This window comes from Ceratotherium simum, chromosome 7, assembly GCF_057802395.1.
Source record: "Ceratotherium simum simum isolate JZ-2026a chromosome 7, ASM5780239v1, whole genome shotgun sequence".
NCBI classification, from domain to species: Eukaryota; Metazoa; Chordata; class Mammalia; order Perissodactyla; family Rhinocerotidae; genus Ceratotherium; species Ceratotherium simum.
The window spans coordinates 70,544,277-70,563,685 of NC_141906.1; the positions used below are offsets into that span (position 1 = coordinate 70,544,277).

Sequence of the window (19,409 nt, forward strand, 5' to 3'; positions counted from 1 at the left end):
AGGGCTCTGACTCCCAGCCCCACCCCCTGCCTCTCTGCAGAAATTGTCCCCTCTCTCTCACTTCCACCTCCCTCTCTCCTGCCTCCGTCTCATCAGCCCTGAGAGTATTTCAATCTTTCCCACCTAAAAAACAAAATAAAAAACACACTAAACCCAAGGCCTTCTCCACCTCAGCCCTATTTCTCTCTGTGTCTTCACCGTTAATCTTCTTACCTGAGTCCCGCTTGTCCCCAGCAATTCCCAGCCGTGGTGTTGGACTCAACTCTGCTGCAATCACTCACAAGTCATGTGTTACTGAAACTGGTGGATTATTTCCACCTGAGTCAGGGCTGACTCAAGGTCCTCCCTGTACGAATCTCATCACCCTCACCCACCTGTGATTCTCCACCTCTTGTGCTCTGATCTAGCCAGCCTGTACTGGTTGGGGGCCCCAACGTCCCGCACACCCTCCTGGCACACGCATCCCTTTGCTTGTACTCTTTACACCCACTCCCACCTCCCTCCTCTTTGCTGGGGATCTCAGCTTAGACGTCCCTTCCTCTAAGAAGACTGTCCTGGTGCCCATCCCCAGATTCAGGTGAGGCGTGCCCCGCAGTAGGCCCCCACATCACTTTCTATTTCCCCGTTAGAGCACGTGCCACAGTCTGAGGGACTTGTGTGTTCACCAGGCCTGAGGACGGGGACGGTGTCTGGTCTCCGTTCCGATCTCAGCTCCTGGCCCAAAGCATAGCTCCAGTGGGTAATCAACACATGCTCTGAACAGATGAACGGAGGAACGGCTGATCTCCTACGTGTGGAGGTGCAGGATTGGCATGTAGCTCAGAAGCCCAGGAGGGCAGTGTGGGAGGTAGGACATTTTAACCAGCAGAGCAGTCCAGCAACAGGACGGGCAGCGCAACAAGGCCCAGGGTTCCTGTCTCTGCATTGACTGGGCTGCAGTTGGCTGATTCCAACTGGGGTTGCATGGTAAAGTCTGGCCTTTGATGGGGATCATGGACTAGAAGACCCAACAGCACTCTGAAACTAAAATTCAATATCTCCAACTTGCCTGGAACTAGGGCCCTCACCTGTGGTTCACCCAACGCAGGACAGTGGTGAGACCTCTCCAGTCTTGCAGGTAGGGTGCTCATGTCAGGGTCACACACCCCCATGACCACAAGAGGGCGCCCTGGGCTTAGACTTGCCCTGAGCATGTGGGTGAACCAGGAAGCTTACCTGGTCTGAAGGTGGGGGGTGCAGGAAAGGGCTGAGGCAGGGCTCTGCTGAAGGTGCAGTTAGGGTGGCCGGACCCAGACCCCATAGTGACCCCAAAGTAAAAAAATTTCATTGGAAGACAGAGTTGTTACGCTGTTTTAAAATTAAATACATATTATTATCTATTTCTGGGAACCTTCAAGTACAAAATGGGCAATGAGTTTGTGTGTACTCCTCCCACTAGACGTGAGTGAGGGTTGCGACCCGGGTTGGGAGGGATGTCCAGGATTGCGGGCTCAGCATTAGGGATATCAGCAGCAGGAGACAGCTCTGTGTCCTGACTCCCATGTCCTCTCTGGCCCATTCCCCAGAAACAGTTGCTTTATCCCAGTTCCCAGAGCACCTCTCACTTTATCCCCTGACACTACCCCCTCCACGCCCCCCTGCAATATTCCTCATGGCACCATTGGATTTACTCTGAGGCGTGCACTTAAAAGAGGCCTGGAAGTTCTTCCTGGCCTCTCCCTTCCTTCCATCTGCTCTTTTGGGAAGCCTGAGCTTGGATCCATTCCCTGTGGTCGCCCCAAGGCAGGGGGATGACCCCCACCCCACACCCCCATGCTCTGGGTCCTGCAGCCCATCTGGCAGACAGAATGAGCTAGAAGGGACTTGTTGCTTGGTGTCCTTCCAGGACGCCTTGCTCTCCACCCTGCTCCCAGCCCTGACAACTCAATCCAGCTGACATGACAGGAAATGAGAGCAAGCAGCAGAGCCTACGGCCAAGAAGACCATTTTCTTTGCTGAGGTGGGGAACAGGGCCGGGGGCCCACCTTCTCCAGGGCTACAGCCCATTTCCAGCAATGTGTCTGGAAGGGGAGGCTTGATTCCTAGAGCTTTCTGTCCTTGAGCAAAAGAAGCTCACAGCATGCTCAAGTAGAAATGGAGCCTGGGGAGCTGGTGACTTCCTAGAGGGGCAGCCAAGGGAATCAGATGTCACCCCAGGAGGACCAGGAAGACCTGGAGAGAGGTCGGAGTTGAGCACAGTTTTGGAACCACAACATCCTGGAGGAAGGCTTTGGCTACTCTGAAAAAGTCCTCCAGCTGTTGAGAGAGGGCGGGGGTAAAGGAGGCCGAGAGGGTTCATTTACGTTTAATTTGCATTTAATTTGCATTTGGCCCTTTGATGTCCAAAGGCACTGAAATTTCCTGTCCTTGCTTTTTCCCTTTCTTGCCTCTGTTCTTTTCTAGCCTCCAGGCAACCCTCCATCTCTCTCCTCTTCCCCACAGCTTTTCCTCTCCCAGGCTAAACAGAGGGAGAGTATGAGGCCCAGAGGATTGGTACCTTCTCCACCACCTCCCATCTGCCCAGAACTCAAAAAGCTGATTTCCTGGAGACTGAGTGCTGGGAAGGAGGGAGGGATAAAGGGTTCTTTTGTGCCCCGCTTCCAGTTCATCTAGTTGAAATGATCATCAAGCAAGTCAGAGAGGGAAGGAATAAAAATTGTCCCACCCTGCCCCTTGCCCCGTGCACACATGTCACAAACGTACCCAACCCTCCAAGACCCAGGAAGAGCATATGAGGAGGAGCAGAGAGAGCAGGAGGGTCTCTGCTCTGCTGTGACTTGCCCTGTGACCTTGGGCAAGTCCCTCCCCCCTCGAACCTCCGATTCTTCATATGAACCATATCTAGGTTCCTTCCACCTTGAGTTACATAATCATGGAAGGAGAAGAGAAGGGGAGACTCAGGCTCAGACACTGGAGGGCGAGAGGAAAAGAACAGCTTTGAAGTCAGGCAGACCTGGTCTAAATCCCAACTCCGTCATCCGCTAGCTGCATTAACCTCCCTGCACCTCAGTTTCCTCCTCTATAAATGGAGTATAAAAATTGTCCCTTCCTCCTAAAATTGTGCCAATTAAATACGAAGGTTCATGACCAGCATGTAGCACCTTTCTTGTCACATAGGAAGCACTCAGTCCATATTTATTGAATGAATGAGTAAAGGAATGAGTAATTGACTGAAAGGGAGGTAATGTCTGCCACCCTCTCTCCACCCCCACCCCTCCCACCCTCTCATCCTCCCACCCCATGTCTGTAACCCAAAGCTGTGCTTCTGTGAACCTCCAAGGTCCCATCTCTGCCTCAATGGGCCCCAACCGCAAGAGCTCCACCTCCATCCCCATCCCTGGGACCCCAGAATCCTGGGATGCTGGAGCTGGAAGACCCTTGGAAAGCATTAGGTACATGCTCCTCTGGCGTCCGGAAAACTAAAGCCTGGAGAAGAAATGTAACTTTGCGCATGGAAGAGGGAAACAGGCCCCGGATAAGGTGGTCAGAGAATCAGACCCTCGGTGCATACAGCCATGCAAATGCTATGCAAATAGAGATATGGAAATCATACGCACAAAGGGGTATATAAACTATGTGCGGCATTTTTCTAGGATGATGACAGGTGACATGCAGTTGTAGATAAGAAATGGACCTCAGGGAAGGGACCAAGCTGCAGTGGAGGATGGGAGAGAAAGGAGGGAGAAGAGGAAGGAGGGAAGTGACGGTCTGGAAGTGTCCTGAGGGGGGTCCCTGGGTTCACTTGGCCTCCAAGAAGCCTTTCCTGACCTCCTCCGCCAGCCAGAAGAACCAGGAAGAAGGTCCCCACCTGTCTTGCCGAGAGTGGGAGAAAGAGAGGACGATGTGACGGGGAGAGTGGTTTGTATGGACCCAAAGAAGCACTTATTAAAGAAGCACGTTATTAAACACGTCCTATTCCTTTGGGGCCACTGTGGCATCCATGGGGCCCGTTCCGACACCTGTTGTGTACCCAGCCCTGGGCTTGGTGCTGTGGGCAGCCGATCAGTTAACAACCAGGAGGTAGGATAGAAAAGTCCCACAGACCCCGCCACAGGGGCTGTTAAGAGCACTGGAGTGTTACGGTGATTTAGAAACAGACAGATCAGATCACTTCCAACTCCAGAAAGGAGGTAGCATTTGAATGGTGCGTCGAGGGAGTGGAGGGCAATGCTTTAGAACAGGAGCCCTGATACAGCTGTGTATCACGGGGCACGGTAAACTCTCTAAGCCTCACTATCCCCATCTGTAAAATGGAAATCATAACAGTCCGGTTTATGAGTTATTACAAGGACTAAACAAGATTGGATGCCTCTAGTGTGGTGAGCACAGTTCCTGGCACACAGTGAAATCTCGGTAGGTGCTGGATTCTATAATAGGGATTATTGGGGTGGAGGGTGGGTAGACACGCCAGGTGAAAAGAACACTGTAAACAAGGCAGCAGCAAAAAGGTCCAGGACCTGTTCAGAGAGCAGGAAATAGTCCGTGAGACTAAGGGGAAGGTAGGTCCACAGGAGGCCCATCTGGAAAGGAAGGCGAGGCCCTGCCCCCTGTTGGCACATGGCTTTCTGGGCTCACAGGGCAGGTGTCCCTGGTCTTGGCACCACTTCCTGGGACCTGAAGAGTGGAGGAGAAGGGAGTTCAGATGGTGAGTCTATGATGGGTGCTGCAAAGAGCACTGGAATGAGAGTCCAGACACCTGATTCCAGCCAGGCTCTGTCTGTCACTAGGGAGTTGTGTGCCTTTGGACAAGTCACTTCCCAGCTCTGTAGATGAAGGACATGGCTGTTCCCACAACCCCAGACACTGGTAAGTAACTTTCACAGCATCCTGTCACAGAGCCTCATGCAAACTGGGACTAGCCAAGCAAGGGGCAGTGTCTTCACCCGGAAAATGCGATAATCACCAGGGCCCCAGCCAGGTCCCAGGATGTTGTGAGGGTGCACCGGGGCTAGGTAGGCCTGGCCACCTGCTAACTCCATACAGATACATGCCGGTTATGATTAGTACCTGCCCCCTTTTACAGATGAGTAAAATGCGTTCAGAGAGGTGGAGTGCCTTATCCCGTGTCACACAGCTGGTAAGCGGTTAAGAGGTAGGATTCCAAAATCAGATTCTTTCCAGCACACCCTATGGCTTCTCCAAACACTCCAGGCTCCTTGCAGCGCTTACACTTCGGGAGTCCGTCCAGACGGAAGCTCAGACCCCGGCTGGATAATCCGCCACGGGCTCCAAAAAAGGGAGAGCTGGACCCGGAGGCCGGGTCTCTGCGGGCGCGGTGGGGAGAGGCTGCCAGACCCGGCTGGGGCAGACAGGTGTTCCGCAGGGTCGGGACCCGCCCCGGCAGCACCCCCTGCCCTCTTCCCCGGCCCCCAGCTCCGCGTATGCAAATCGCCGCTTTGCATGGGCCCGGGGCCAGGCGCGGGGGCCCTGCCAGGGGGCGTGGCCGGCGGCCCCCGCCCCGCGCCGCGCCGCGTGCTCACCTGGGGCGTGTGGCAATCCTGGCCGCGCCGAGGGCTGCCCGGGCGGGAGCTGCGGAGCGCGCGACGGCGGCGGCGACGGCTCCGGCAGCGGCTCCCGCGGCGGCGGCGGCCGGGGGCGGGAGGGAGGAGACCCTGGCTTCCCAGGGGGCCCGGCTGGGGCAGACGCGAGGGGCCTGGGGGGGCGCTGGCTTTGGCCCCGCCTGGGGCAGGATGGTGAATCTGGAACCCATGCACACAGGTGAGGCGCAGAGGGAGTGAGCTCTGACAGGTGTCCCTGCGCGCGGGAAGGGGCCGAGGGGCGCCGTTCTCGGGGGTCTTACGCCCCAGCGGCCAGGAGAGGGCAGTGTGGATAGCGGGTCACCCGGGGCGGGCGTAGGTAGGCGGATGGCTGGGGGACCTTGGCAAAGAATGAGGTTCAGGGCTGCAGTCGGGGTGGGAGACCTTCGAAGCCCACCCCCCTCGCTCTCACAGCTGGAGAGCAGCAGATGTGTGCGACTTGGGTGCCCTGAAGTGCTGTAGTCTGGATGAGGTTGCCCTGATCACTGACTGCAGAAGGGCGGCTCACTCACTCAGCCAGGGGTGTGGACCTGGGAGTGCATAAGTGAGGAAAATGCATGTATCCACATGTTATGTGTTTGGTGTCCCGAGCATTTATGTGAAGTGGAGGCAAAGTGACATTTGTAAGGGCTGGGGGTGGGCTGGGGGGCCTAGGAGGGGTGAGTGGGGCCGGACAATTACAGAGGCACACCTGGGGTGGGTGCCACGCCATACATGAATTGATTAGGGCTTGTGGAAGTATGTGTCCATGTGTATCAGAGGTGAGTCCACCTGTCCCCGTGTGTGTAGGGAGAGGAGGTGGAGCGGACCGTGTGTGAAGGGGTGCCCACTCACATGCTCTGTGGGTCTTGGCAGTGCTCTAGGCTCAGTGCGTGGGGGGCTGGGGAGTCCGTGTGCCGGTGCTGCTCGGGAGCTCTGTGGGACCCTGCAGGAGGAGCAGCCTGCACAGGGGCCTGTGGGATAGGTGCTTCCATCTCTGTGTCTGAGAGGGGGTGGTGGAGATACTTCCTCTGTGTTCCATGTTTCACAGGTTCGGATACCAAGCCCTCTTTTCCTAAGGGGAGGGACCCCAGGAGATGGAAATGCTTTTCTGGGAGTTGTTTCCCCTGTGTGAATGGTTTACGTGCATGGAGTGGGCCAAGGCCCCTCCATTCGCCCTGCTGATCCCTCCTTTCACAGCAGGGCTAGGACCGGAGCTAATGCTGAAGGCTTGGGCTTGGGGTTAGGGTGGGCCTCCTGGAGGTCAGAGAGCCTGAGCAGAGAACAGGCTTGAGGTGAAGAAAGCTGAACCTGATTTGGCCATTTGAGACCAGCAACTTGCCTCTCAAAGGGCGCAGCACCCAGGGAACTTTATTTAGCATTTCAGAGCTATTGATGGGAATTTTGTTACCTGCTTCCTTTCTAAGGGGTAGGGAGGAAGAGTGGGCGGAGGCATTCTCCTGACCCACCCCAAGGCACGGAGCAGGCTGGGGGCTCTGGCCCTTCCTGGAGCCCACCAGTCCTGAAAACAACTGGCAGGGGATGCCTGGGACAGATGCCTAGTCCACAGTTGCCCAGAGCAGTCCCAGCAGGGCTGAACGAAAGGCAGGCTGACAGAGAGGTGTTGACTCTGAGTGGATCTCCAGGTGCCAGGACATGCCAGGAAGGGCTAGGTGAGGCGGAAGGAACCATCTAACTGAGTGTCATCCAAAGTTTGGGGAAAGTCCGTTTCCAGACCCTGTGGCACCAACACGGAGCTGGGCAGACCTGGGCGCAGACCCCCTGGTCTCCTTTCTTCACCTCCTACCAAGAAGGCCTGGGTTTGAATGAGAGCAAGCCTTCAGAGAGGTGGCCCCCAGCGGGAAGTTCTTTAGGACCAAGATCAAAGGCTTCCTGGGGGTTTTCCACCTCATTGTCTCCTGGAGGCTGCTGCTCTGGGGGAAGTGGGAGGAGATGGGACAGCTGGGACCCAGCCTAGGGGCTAAGAAGATTCAGCAGAGAGGAGGACAGCGAGTGAGATTAAAGTGAGAGGGCCAAGCCCCCCATGCCTTGGCCTTGGAGAAAGCTCCAGGCTGATGCTTTTCAGAAGCCCAGATACTACTGTCACGCCTGTGCCCCGTAAGCGGACACAAAGGGGTTCCAGACACAAAGGGGGAGATTGTGCTAACCCAAGGTGGGGTGACCCTTCAGGATGGGTCTCCATCTCTCTTAGGTGGGTTCCCTGATTCATCTCTCTGTGTTTACTTGCTGCCCCTCCCCAGCCCACTTCTGTAGTCTGGGCCTCAGAGCTGTCTGAGCCTCCCTATGAGGTTTCTGTCTTGGCCCCTCTGTGGTGTCTGGTTCCCCTTCAGTGGCACCTCAAAGAGATCTCTCAGTTTGGGACTTTCTGTGGAGTTCCTGTGACTGGGTCTCCATTTGAGGGTTCTCTTTGCTGGGTCTTCTCGATGGGTTTTTCAGGGTCATCTTTGTAGGGTCTTTCAGTGTAGGCTTTGCTGTGGGGTGTGTGAGGGAGGGTCCCTCTATGGAGTGTCTCATTATTGGGCCCTGTCTAGGGTCTCTCAGTCCAGGACCCTCTTTGTAGAAATTTGGTCTCTTGGGAGTCTTATTTTCCCCCTCACAGTAATCCTGTATCCTGCTGATTCTTTATAAACAGTACTTCCCTTGTGAATTCCCAGTCCTGGGCCCTTGGGGACTCCTCCTCATTGATTTACTGGAACAGTTTGGGTGGGGGAAGAAGGGGGAACAGGAGCACACAACCTAGGGTGAAGGCTTGAACCCAGGACCCCCCCTCAGCTCCAAGAGCACTGCAGCCCCCGGGTCAGCCTGTCTTTTCCCTCTGATAACCTGGGAGCAAGCCATGATTCAGGTCAGCCTGGGGCCTCAGTGCTTTGTACCTTATAGGGCATCTCTTGTGCAAGCAATCTGAGCAGGCATGAGGTCACCAGGCACAGGGGCACCCCAGTCAAGGAGGGGCTCCCCACTCCTAGGCAAAAAACAGGCAGAGGGGTAGGCAAGAGTCAGACAGCTAGGGAAGGAGAGAAGAGAGGGCGGAAAACAGTGGGAAGCCAGCCAGAGGAGGATACCTGGTCAGCCCCAGGACATCTCTTTTTCTGCCATTCTCCCTGTGAGCTGTTCCCCATCAGGGTTGGGAAAGAGGGATCAAGTCTCACAGACTGATACCAATTAAGCTCAGGAATAACACTTGGGTTGGAAGGCCTCTTTGTGCGAGGAAGTGGATTTCTCTTGAAGAAGAGGCGGGAGAAGTCTCCTCCAGGGGAGAGTTGGGGCCATGGCTAGCTCAGAAGTAGGACTGGTGGGTCCCTTGAATTCCCTCTGCTAGAAGTGCCCCCCATCAGTGGATGCGTGAGGGAGAAGTCAGGAGGGAGCGCCAGTCCCTTCCAAAAAAGTGAAGATGAACAGTAGGAGAGACAGAAGTGGGCCCTCTGCTTTCCTGGCATAGCCTGGACCAGGAGGTCCAGGACACTGTGGACACTCAGCCTGCAGCCTGGGGGAAATGCCACCCCTTGCACTTTGCTCCTGTGGACTCACACACACGCATCCTGGTTCACAGATATATAATGAGGGACTGCTCCCAGGTCCTGCCAAGGCACAGAGAGGGCAAGGTTGGCAGCCAACATCTTGCCCCAACTTGAGAGTGTGATGGTGCTGGTGAGGCAGGAGATGGTCTGTGTCTGGTATCTGGGCTCTTACACAGAGCATCTGAGCCTCCCCAGGGAAGAAAGTAATGTCAAGGAGCCTACTCAGTCGCAGCCTGAGATAAGAACAACCAAGAAGGCTGGCCCCACCCCATGACTCTCTCACTCACCCCTGGAGTGCTGTCCAACAGGCGAAGGGTTACGGCGTCTCGGGGAGTTTCAGTGTTGGCCCATTTTTAGGCTGAGACCCAAGAGCTCGTCCCACCCATCAGCCTCAGCCTCCTACCCAACAGGAACAGGTTCTCAGTATCAGCATCCTATGGAACTTAACAAGACCCCCAGATCATCTCAGCCTGCCCCTCCATTCATGCTCAAATCCCCATCTGATCTCAAAGTGTCACAATGTTGCTCCCATAATGGATACATCAAATGAGTAGAGGAGTAAATTCAGTATTTCATTTACTCCTCACTCCTGGCAGAGTGTGGGGCCTTTGATTCCTTCAAGAGTTATCCTTAGGGGTTGGCCCGGTGGCGTAGTGGTTAAGTTCACGCGCTCTGCTTCGGCAGCCCAGGGTTCACGGGTTTGGATCCCAGGCGGGACCTATGCACTGCTTATCAAGCCATGCTGTGGCAGGTGTCCCACATATAAAGTAGAGGAAGATGGGCATGGATGTTAGCCCAAGTCCAATCTTTCTCAGCAAAAAGAGGAGGATTGGCAATGGTTGTTAGCTCAAGGCTAATCTTCCTCACCAAAAAAAAAGAGAAAAAGTTATCTTTAGACATGATTAGAACTACCTTTTAAGCTAATTTAAAGGGTGAGTGAGATGGGCTTTGGGTATATTTAAAGGCAATACAGTGAATGGGTTTTGGAGGAGAGTCTGGGTTACAGGCATAAAATTATGGTTTAGCTAAAGAGTTACCCTTCTTAAACATCAGGAGTTTGAAATAAGTTAATTCAGAGAATCCGCTCATCATCCCAGCCTTACTGCCTCTTAAACTCTTCCTGATCCCATGAGCATTTTTCCTATGAATTCAGAATCTGGAGAATGCTGATGGCTTCCCAGCTAAAGGACAAATTACAGCAGTGCTGAGACAGAGAGCCAGAGCTATCCATTGTGACATTGCAGCCTAACTATCTGTTTAGTTAGTTTGTTTATTGTGTGCTTACTTTGTGCCAGGAACTGTGCCAGGCAGTTTCATTCCATATTTCCTTTACTCCTCACCATAACTCTGGGAAGTAAGTATTATTATTCCCATTTTTTAGTGGAGACAACTGAGGTTCACATATGGCCAGGGTCTCCCAGCTAGTTAGCGATGGTCCTGGGATTAATTCCAGGTCTGTCTGCCGCCAAAACTCATGCTCTGATTTCTGGGTTTAACTTCTGAAGTGGGTTGAAAACCACCGAGGGGAAGGACTCGCCCCCTCTGGCACCTTCCCAGCAGTCTCTGACTTTTTCTCGGCCCAGTTGAAGAATCCCTGTGGGGAAGTGTGAGCTGAGCAGATCTGTGTTAGACAATGCCCAGCTCCAGGAGTAGAACTTTGTGGGTGAGACGAAGCAAAGGCCATTTCTCCATTGGAGCAGGAGGTGAGCAGCAGCAGAAGCCCTTTGCAGATGTGTCCAGGTGGCCCACACTGTTCTTCTGAATATTCATGCATGACAGACTATACAGAAAGTTTCAAACTGCAGTAAAAAGGACTTAGGTTAGGCTCAAGAAATGCCTTCCTAAATGTAGTACACTGTGAGGGGTGGTGGGATGTGGCTGCAGGGCCTCCCCTAGAGGTTTGTGACCATGCTGGACAGCATGGCTATCTGGGGAGGGCTGTACAGAGCTCCAAGTATTTACCTGAGAGTCGTCAATTTGGCAGATCTCAAAAATATTCCTCAAACCACGGTGGCTCCTGAGATTGCTTACTCCTTCCCCTGCTTCTGGGGTGTTCTAAGAGCTGGAGAGTCTTTGGACTCCCCATCTCTGTCTTGTTTGGCATGGCAATCACCCCTCCTGCACTGCAGTCACTACACTCCCAGGGGCCACAGTTTAAATCTCTGCCAGAGCCACACACATCATTACCCTAAAAAAAAAAAAAAAGAAGAAGTAGGTTTTCTCCTTGCTTTTCCTGGGGCAGAGGTCCACCCTTTTCCCTCATCCTGATCATCTCCAGACCTCAGGCATCCAGACTGCCAACTGCCTGATTACCTGATGCAAATTAAGACTGCCTGCTTAACTGGGATTGGCTGGGGAGCCGGGTATGCAAATTGGCTCACCAAGACTTTATCTGGTTTGAAAGAGTTAAAGTGCCGCCCCAGAGCAGAGGGTGGGGGTGAAGGGGGGGCTAACATGATTTGAATAAAATATTCTTCTGTCTTTAACGGCTTCAGTATTTGGGTGGTTTAATAAGGAGAGGAGCAGAGAGAGTGAGTTAGTTCAAAGTTGCCTCTTTCCTTCTGTCTGTTGACCCTGGAGGACACTTAGGGGCCTCTTAGGTGGTGGCAGCTGTCTCTTGTGGGTAAATGTTTAATTTATTGAAATGAAGCAGGACAGAGAGGCCGGACCAGCAGCACTTGGGGGCTGAGACCGGGGCCTGGTGTAGCTCTTCTCCCTGTGCGGAGCACTGACCTGCCCGCCACCCCTTTCTCACTGAGCAAGTTAAAGGAGTAGGAGAGAAGGTAAGGATCCCCAAAGGGCAGGATCTCCAAGGAGGGTCACACAGGAGCTAGGGCTTGATCCCCAGACACTGGGCTGACCTCTGAGAACCAGACAGAGAACAGAGGCAGGAATTGAGGAAGAAAGGTGAGAAGGGCAAGCCTTGGTTCAAGGGTACTCTCACCTTCCTGGGTAGGGTTATTATAGGGGGAGAAGGGGAGATGGATATTTCTTATGTTACTTTGAAAAATAAAATAAATTCCTTAAATCCCAGAGGAAATGAGGATTGAGAATGAGAAGCATTCTCCCCCACCCCCCATCTCCACTGTACCCCTCCCCTTGTTAAATTTTTACCAACTGAGCCCAGTCGTAGAAGGAAGTGGTGATGAATGATGCAAAAGGTGAGAGACCCTGCAGTAGCGCTTGAGCATGGGAGAGAGAAAGGCGAGGGAAAGGAGGCCAGCATGGGAGGAGGGGTGTGTGCCCCCGAGCTTATGAATATTCTAATTGTCGTATGTGTGGGAATCCGGAATTTGAAAGTCTGATGGTTGTTGTAATTACACATTCATCTTTGCTGTTTCGTTAAAGCCACATACGTCCTAGCAAGAAAAGTTGTGACCTGCTATTAAAATCAGTTGTGTTTTCCCTACAGATATCAAGATGAGTGGGGATGTAGCGGATTCCACAGACGCTCGCAGCACTCTCAGCCAGGTGGAGACAGGTAAGGGTCTCTCTTCTGGGGAACGAACAGGAAAGCACTGGGTGGGCGGGAGAGAGTTGTTGCAAATTGTCAAACAATGTGGTTTCTCTTCTCACTTGGTCATTCAGCCAATCAGACCCAGATGCTGGGTCTTAGGAAGTGAAGGAATTCCCTAGAGACATGGGATATGACCCTGGAGCTCTGGAACAGCAGATATTAGTCTACAGTGGGACAAAATCTCTGAGACTAGGCTAGGAAAGGGCCAGATCCTTAAAAACAAAACAAAAAAGTTAGGGAGGAGATTCACTTCTTGATGTGCCATTCCAATGCCCCTAGAAGCAGCAGGCTGTGTTCCCAGCTGCTACTGACTGATGGAAGGCAGAACCTGCCTTCAGTAGATGGGGACTAGGGTCTGTTAACCCTAGATTTCTCAATAGTCCTACTCAGAGAACTAACCAAAGAGGCCCGTGTGCAATTGTTCCTCTTCCAAATTACGTGCATGTGGGTGGTAAGTGGACTCAGAGAGGAAGGCTTGGTGCCTGGAGATGACTTTACTTTGTGAAGAAGAGAAAGAGGACAGGGAAGAATTAAGAAGAAAGTTTTGTAGCTTTCTACTTTTAACTCCATAGTCCCCGCCTTGCTGTGAAAGCACCATATAATAAAGAAGAACTTAAAGAAAGATGAGTATAAATTGTAACACCACCAAATAACTTTAATAGCATCCCAACAAGACCTCAATTAGTCTTTCCTCTGGATCACTAGAGACAGAAATTTGAAGTGGAAGAGAATCGATGACCCCCAGAGCTAAAATCTTTGCATCTACAGGACGCATTGACCATAAACTTTTCTGCCCCCCCCCCCGTTTAATATTGAAACAGTGTCTATTTGCATAGTTAGAGCTACAGGTTTTATATTTTGCTTTGTGTATAGGAACACCTGGACTAGGAGAATGTGGGCCAGTTGCACCCATTTTAATTGATTTATTAGTTGGCTATGTTTTACTAAGGGTCTGTGGAGGGGGCACCTGTTCTCCCCACTTGACAAGAAAATGCCCTCCAGCCTCAAGAACTCAAGCAAGGCTTTGATATCAGTTCAGCTGGAGAGTGATGGGCGTGGTCTCTGCTCTGACACTCTTCCCTAGAGAAACATCAGAGTCCAGAAGCCATGATTCCAGAGAAGTTGAGTCACCCTTTCCTGGTAGCAGGCTGACTAGAACCAACTCTGTTCTCCTGGGCCAGGTATATTGCCCCAGCTGCGTGGGGGCACAGCTAGAGAGTGTCCATGTGGGAAGAAGACCACATTTAGGCTGGCACTGGTGCTCTGTTATCAGTTTTATGACCAAGCCAGGGTAACCATGTTGGGAGTGAGGAGGAGCTATATAGACCCTGAAAAGTGAGCCAGGAGACAGAGGGAGTTCAGATGCTGGCTGGGGGTTAGGAAGGTTAAGGTATTATGGACAATCTGAGTAAGTTCTGGCCTCCTATCTGGGACCGTGGGAGCTATGTCCAGACTAGATTGAATGAGAAAGAATCTGGACATAAGCTGGGACTTTCAGAATCTGTCATCCCAGAGTTACTGCCAATTCAATATATGACCTTAGACCAGCCACTTTGCCTCCCTAGGAGGTAGGAACAAATGACCTTTGAAGAGTATGGATTTAGGATCAAACAGACCTGGGATAAAAACCACGGCTCTGCTGCTTACTGGTTGTGTGATCTGATAAGTTAATTGAGCCTCATCTCTTCTGCAAAGGGGGACAGTTAATGCCCGTCTCACAGAGTGGGTTGAGAGTTAGCTGAGATGATGTTTAAAGCTCTTAGCACAGTGCTTGGCACATGGCAGCTGCGATCATTACCTCTAATGGCATCATTCAGATTCTGTGATTCTGTAATATACAGAATGAGCATGGCTGCTAAGCACTTTGGGGCTGCAGATAACTGGGGTGGTCCTCTCCCCTTCGTTCAGGCAGAGTGGGTCAGCCCTGGAGGTTGGTTTTGCTCTTTCACCATTCAGGAAAGGATTCTGTATGGGTCCTCCTCAACTCCAAGGAGACCGTGCTGTCTGGAACTTCTCCACTCCTAGATCCTTCACTTCCCGGGGCTCACCTCTGTGGCTGGTAGCATCCATACTTAGGTGATCATCAAATTACTGCATGTTTTTCAGGGCAAGAAAAAAGAAGTAGCTAATTAAAGTAACCAAACTTCCTGGAAAGTCGTTCTGACTCATTTTTTACAGAGTAAAGCTTATTATGAGTCACAATGGTTACCAACTTGGTTTAATGGCTTCCTTTGGATTTTTAAAAGGCAGATTCCCCTTCCCAGCAGTATATGAATTAAGAGGTGGTTTGTCTCTGGATTTTAAAGGAACTATAAACAAAGGTGACCTAGAAAGCCCCAGCTCCCTGTGAGCACCCTCTGTGTTGTGTGAAATCCCCAAGGGGCACTGGGGATGGGAGCTCGGAAGGGGAAGCGAATTTCCCCGTCTGCACTGGCTAGGACTGCAAAGGAGAGCATTCTCAGGTCCAGACGCAGACTTCCTGGTTGGTAGAGACCTGGCAGGGCAGCTCATCCTTCCCTTTCCTTCTGCCTGTGAGGAAGCCGAGGCAGAGACGGAGGATAAACTGCCCAAGGCCTCAGAGTGTGACAGCACTAGGGACCAGAGAAGGCTCTGAGGCCCCCCGTCCAGTGCTGTTTCCACACCCCCTGAGGACTGGAGCCAAGCTGTTTCCAGATTTCTGAACTATCACCTTCTCTATCCTTCCTTTTACCTCCCTACCTGTTGCTACTTTTCCTTCATTCTAGGGGCTGACAACATTATTTTCTGTTCTCAGTTGAGTGGTTGGTAAGAATATATAGCCTTACCCACATTTCAAAAGCCCCCAGGTCCGTAACTGACAACCACCAAGCACCTATGCAGTTCATCCTAGACATTTTGACCACAGTGGTCACAGCGTAGCCTCAAACCCAGGGGAGGACACACACGGTGGGCTCGGGAGGAAGGAGGGAAAGGCGAGTCACATTCACGGAGGCTGCTCACCATACCCGGCCACATGAACCTGTACCCAGAACTTTACATAACATCATCTCATTTCATTCCTGCAATCCCCGTTTTTATCAATGAGGAAATTATGCCTCAGAATGAGAAACTCACCTGCCCAGGATCACACCGCTTCTAACTGGGAATCAAACTCAGCCCTGTCTGACTCCAGGCTCTGCCATGAATTCCCTGCAGATTATTGGGCAAGTGTTCCCCACCGGACCTTTATATTCCTCCTCATAAAGGAGAGCCTTGGGCTGGATACTCTCTAAGGGCTGAATTTTAAAAAGATAAGTACACGGTTCTGCTTTTCCAGATTCTCTCCCATCAATTTCCATATCCTGCATCTGTGCGTAGCCTTCCTCAGCGCCGCGCTCTCCCTCTCCTCCCCATCTCCCTCAGCCCCTCACGGTCCCCTTTTTCTGATCTCTCTCCTCTGGCGTCTCCAGCTGCCTTGCTGTGTTCAGGCTCCGATCCTCTCCTCTAACCTAGCTGGTGGTGCCATAACCAACATCTCTGGAGCACACTTGTGTCAGAGCCCAGGCTCAGGAAGATGAAGCCCCTGTCCTCCAGGAGCTTTCCTCCTAGTGCAGGAGTTCATGGCGGAGTGGGTGACAGTGCCAACTTGTGACTGGAAGAGCACGCTCAAACACTTAATGCATTTGGCCTTTACAACAGTTTTGTGAGGGTAGATGGCACCATCCCACTTTGCAGGTGAGGACATTGAGGCTGGTGATAGGAAAGAATATTAGCTGATTTTCCCAAAATCCCATACCAAGCAAATGACAGCATTAAACCTGGGTCTTTCTAGTGATTTTCTACCCAAAGATGGTGATGGGAAGACTGAGGACCAAACGGGGACCAGGGACGAGGATACAAGAGAGTGGCAGCATCAGGGAGGTGCCATGATTGTGGAGGATGACCCCTGCAAAGGGGCTACGGGGGAGCCAAGCTCCTGCTGGTGGGTCGTCTAGTCCAAGAGGCAGAAACCATGCCTGGAGCCAAAATGTGCTTGTTGGGGAAGAGAGGGAAAGAGCTGGGCCAACCCTCTCCCTTCTGGTGAACTGTGGAGGGCAAGGATCTAGCCTCGGAAAGAACTTGCTCCTTCCCTTCTCTGGTCCTGAACCAGCCTCGCCAATGCACCAGCACCCCCACCCCTTGCAACGCTTCAGGCTCAGTTGTCATTTGACAGGGGGAGGGGGTGGGGTTGCAAACCCAGAGACCGTGGAGCAAATGCCTTGGCACCTTCGTCCTGCTCAGAGATCTGGGAAGGAAGGACTCCATGAGGGGAGCCCAGGGGGAGAAACGGGGAGCTAGGGATGAGGGGGACTGGAATCTGTCAGTCATCTCTTCCTGCTGCCCATCTTCTCCCGCTTCAATTGTCCTGTCTGTGAGGTGAAATGATTAACATCTGTCCCACCCCCCAGAAGGACCGCCAAGGCAAGTTAGCTGTTTGGGGACCCTTTGCAGAAAGTCTCCTCGCTTAACTCAGGGAACTTTTGGCATGGTTTTAAGAAGGAATTGACATGATTACACAGGGAGCCCAGAGAGGTTAGTGATTTTCCTAAGGTCCCAGAGAAAGAATGAGTAACTGACCCAAGACTAGCAACTCTCCCTCCCTCAGTTCATTCCCGGGACCTCACCGTCTCCACCCTACTCAGTCCCGAGAAAACGAGCTGAGGATAAAGAAACTGTGTCTCGTCACGACCAAGAGGTGAGGTTCCAGGCAGAAACAGGCAGAAGACTTTTAGAGATGTGTGTGGTTTTCAATCCAAATATTTATTGAATAAAACTATTCTTTCAATGACAGAGAGGACAAGAGAAATCCAGGAAGTACTTGAAGGAAGGCAAGCCTTGGGGGATGGTGCAGAAGAGTCTCCTACTGACAGCCCTTTCTAAATGAGGCACATGTGCGCGTGCGCGAGCGCACACACACGCACACACCCTTCCTTTTATGATTAAATGACAGTGGGTGTGAACGCACTTTGCGAAGGATATGCCACCATACAAATACAATCCATCATTAGGTTGATAATTATCAGAAACATTCAAGGGACAAGACAAAGCTCTGTCACTGAGTGATGTGGGAAAAGTCCACTTGTGCCCTAGACTCGAGTTTCCTTGGCGTGATGTGGGGAGGAGCCTGTTACAGGGGTCAAATGAAGGGGGGTGGACCCGGTGGTCTCTAGGATTCAAGCCTGGTGACTCTGCTCCTGTGCCCCCATCGGTCCCCGCTGCGTCCCTCACCTCTCTGGAAAAGAAAAATTAAGCCACAGCTCCTCCAGATGTCCCGGGGGGACTGATAGGAATTCCTGAGGGTGTAAGGATTCTGAGAGTGTCTTGTCCATGCCTCTCTCTTCCTTTGGAGACATTTCAAAACTGTCTCTGGAGAATGAAAGAATCTACTGTTCTTAGACATATTTTTTTGCCTCATCCATCCTCCATCCTTAAGAAAAGCTAATCCCCCAATTTTACTTGGCCACCTATACATGTAGGATGCCCTCTTCAGTACCTGAAAGTCCTTTCTTATCTCTCGCCTAAGTCTCTCATGCTGCAGCATAAGCCCATTGCCTCTTGTTCTGGCCTTCTCAAACCAGAGTGGCTTCCATCCCACCTGTTTGCAGTTTCTGTGACGGGCAGATTAGAAGGTACTGATTCACTACCCAGGCTTCATACTGTGGCTCTATTGCTGGAGATCCGAGGCGGCAGCCAGTGGTGTCAAGATCTGCCTATCTGCCTCTAGCACTCAGGAACCTTAGCAGATAAAGCAGCTACAACAGCAGCTCACACCTGTACCATACCTTACAACTCACAGACATTTTCTCATCCATCTGTTACCAAACCCAACCCCACAGGGTGGACAAGGCAGGACCATGCTGCTCAGATGGGTCCTGCCTGGCCCCAGTCCCTTGTCCTTTTGGAGGTCTCTTTAAGGAAGTGGCCCCCTGCCACCCCAGCGGCCATGTCTGCCGCCCCTAGAACAACATGGACCTCCTTTCTCTCCAGCCTGAGGGGACAAAGTGAGGGAGCCGGGTGGTGGCATCCTTGTGCTGTCTTTTTCCGTCCGGAGCTCTGCTTGGTTTCATCAGTGGCCACTCCTCAGAGCTCTGCTTCTCAAACAGTCTGGGGTGCAGGACCAGTTGTTTTACCTCCAGTCTGTCACAGACCAGTACGCAGTCCTACCACGCAGGACTGATACTCAGCTCGTACCCACTACACGCATTTAGCAGGGCCCAAACAGGTCTACACTCACGTCAGCAGGGAGATCCCACTGATCACAGGCTTGGGGTGCTATTAACATTTCTAAATTCTTACTCTCCGTGTCTGTACATATCTGGTCTTGGACCTTTGACTAGCCCTGGCTGTTGGGCCACACTTTTAGGTGCTCTGCTTTGAGGAGTTTGAATCGTGTATAAGAATGTCTCTTTCCTTTGGCATTTCATGAGCAGTGGATACATCTGACCCTGGGTACATCTTATGACCTTCTTAACAATCCTCCTCCTCCCACTGCGGGTATCGTGGGGGATGATGGGGAGATCCCGCAGGAGAGGTAGGTACCAGGCCATCCTTTGCTGGCAGGGGTGGAATGACACCCACACACACAGACTCGGAGACTGGACACTGAGCAGCGTCCAGAGAATCGGGCCGCTGCAGCTTTCCGGGCCTCAGCCCTCCACCAAGGCACCCAAAATCTCAGCCTCCCGCCCCCCCGCTGTGAGTAAATGCGCTTGGATCCACCCTCTTCCTCAAGAAACAATTAGGGCAGTGAACACCTGGTGTGCAAAAGTGCTGAACAGGGGAAAAAGAATTTAAGGAGAA

At 52.3% G+C, this 19,409-nt stretch overlaps 1 protein-coding gene across 1 annotated transcript in view; it reads left to right on the forward strand.

The window, feature by feature from the left end:
* The first annotated feature begins 5,689 nt into the window (after positions 1 to 5,689).
* The window catches only part of POU2F3 (POU class 2 homeobox 3), a 77,336-nt gene continuing 63,616 nt past the window's right edge, over positions 5,690 to 19,409 (forward strand). Inside the window, exons 1-2 of the mRNA XM_004427207.3 lie at positions 5,690 to 5,757; positions 12,507 to 12,575. Coding sequence (XP_004427264.1) covers positions 5,730 to 5,757; positions 12,507 to 12,575 — 97 coding nt within the window. The 5' untranslated portion in view covers positions 5,690 to 5,729. The remainder of the gene's footprint in view (positions 5,758 to 12,506; positions 12,576 to 19,409) is intronic.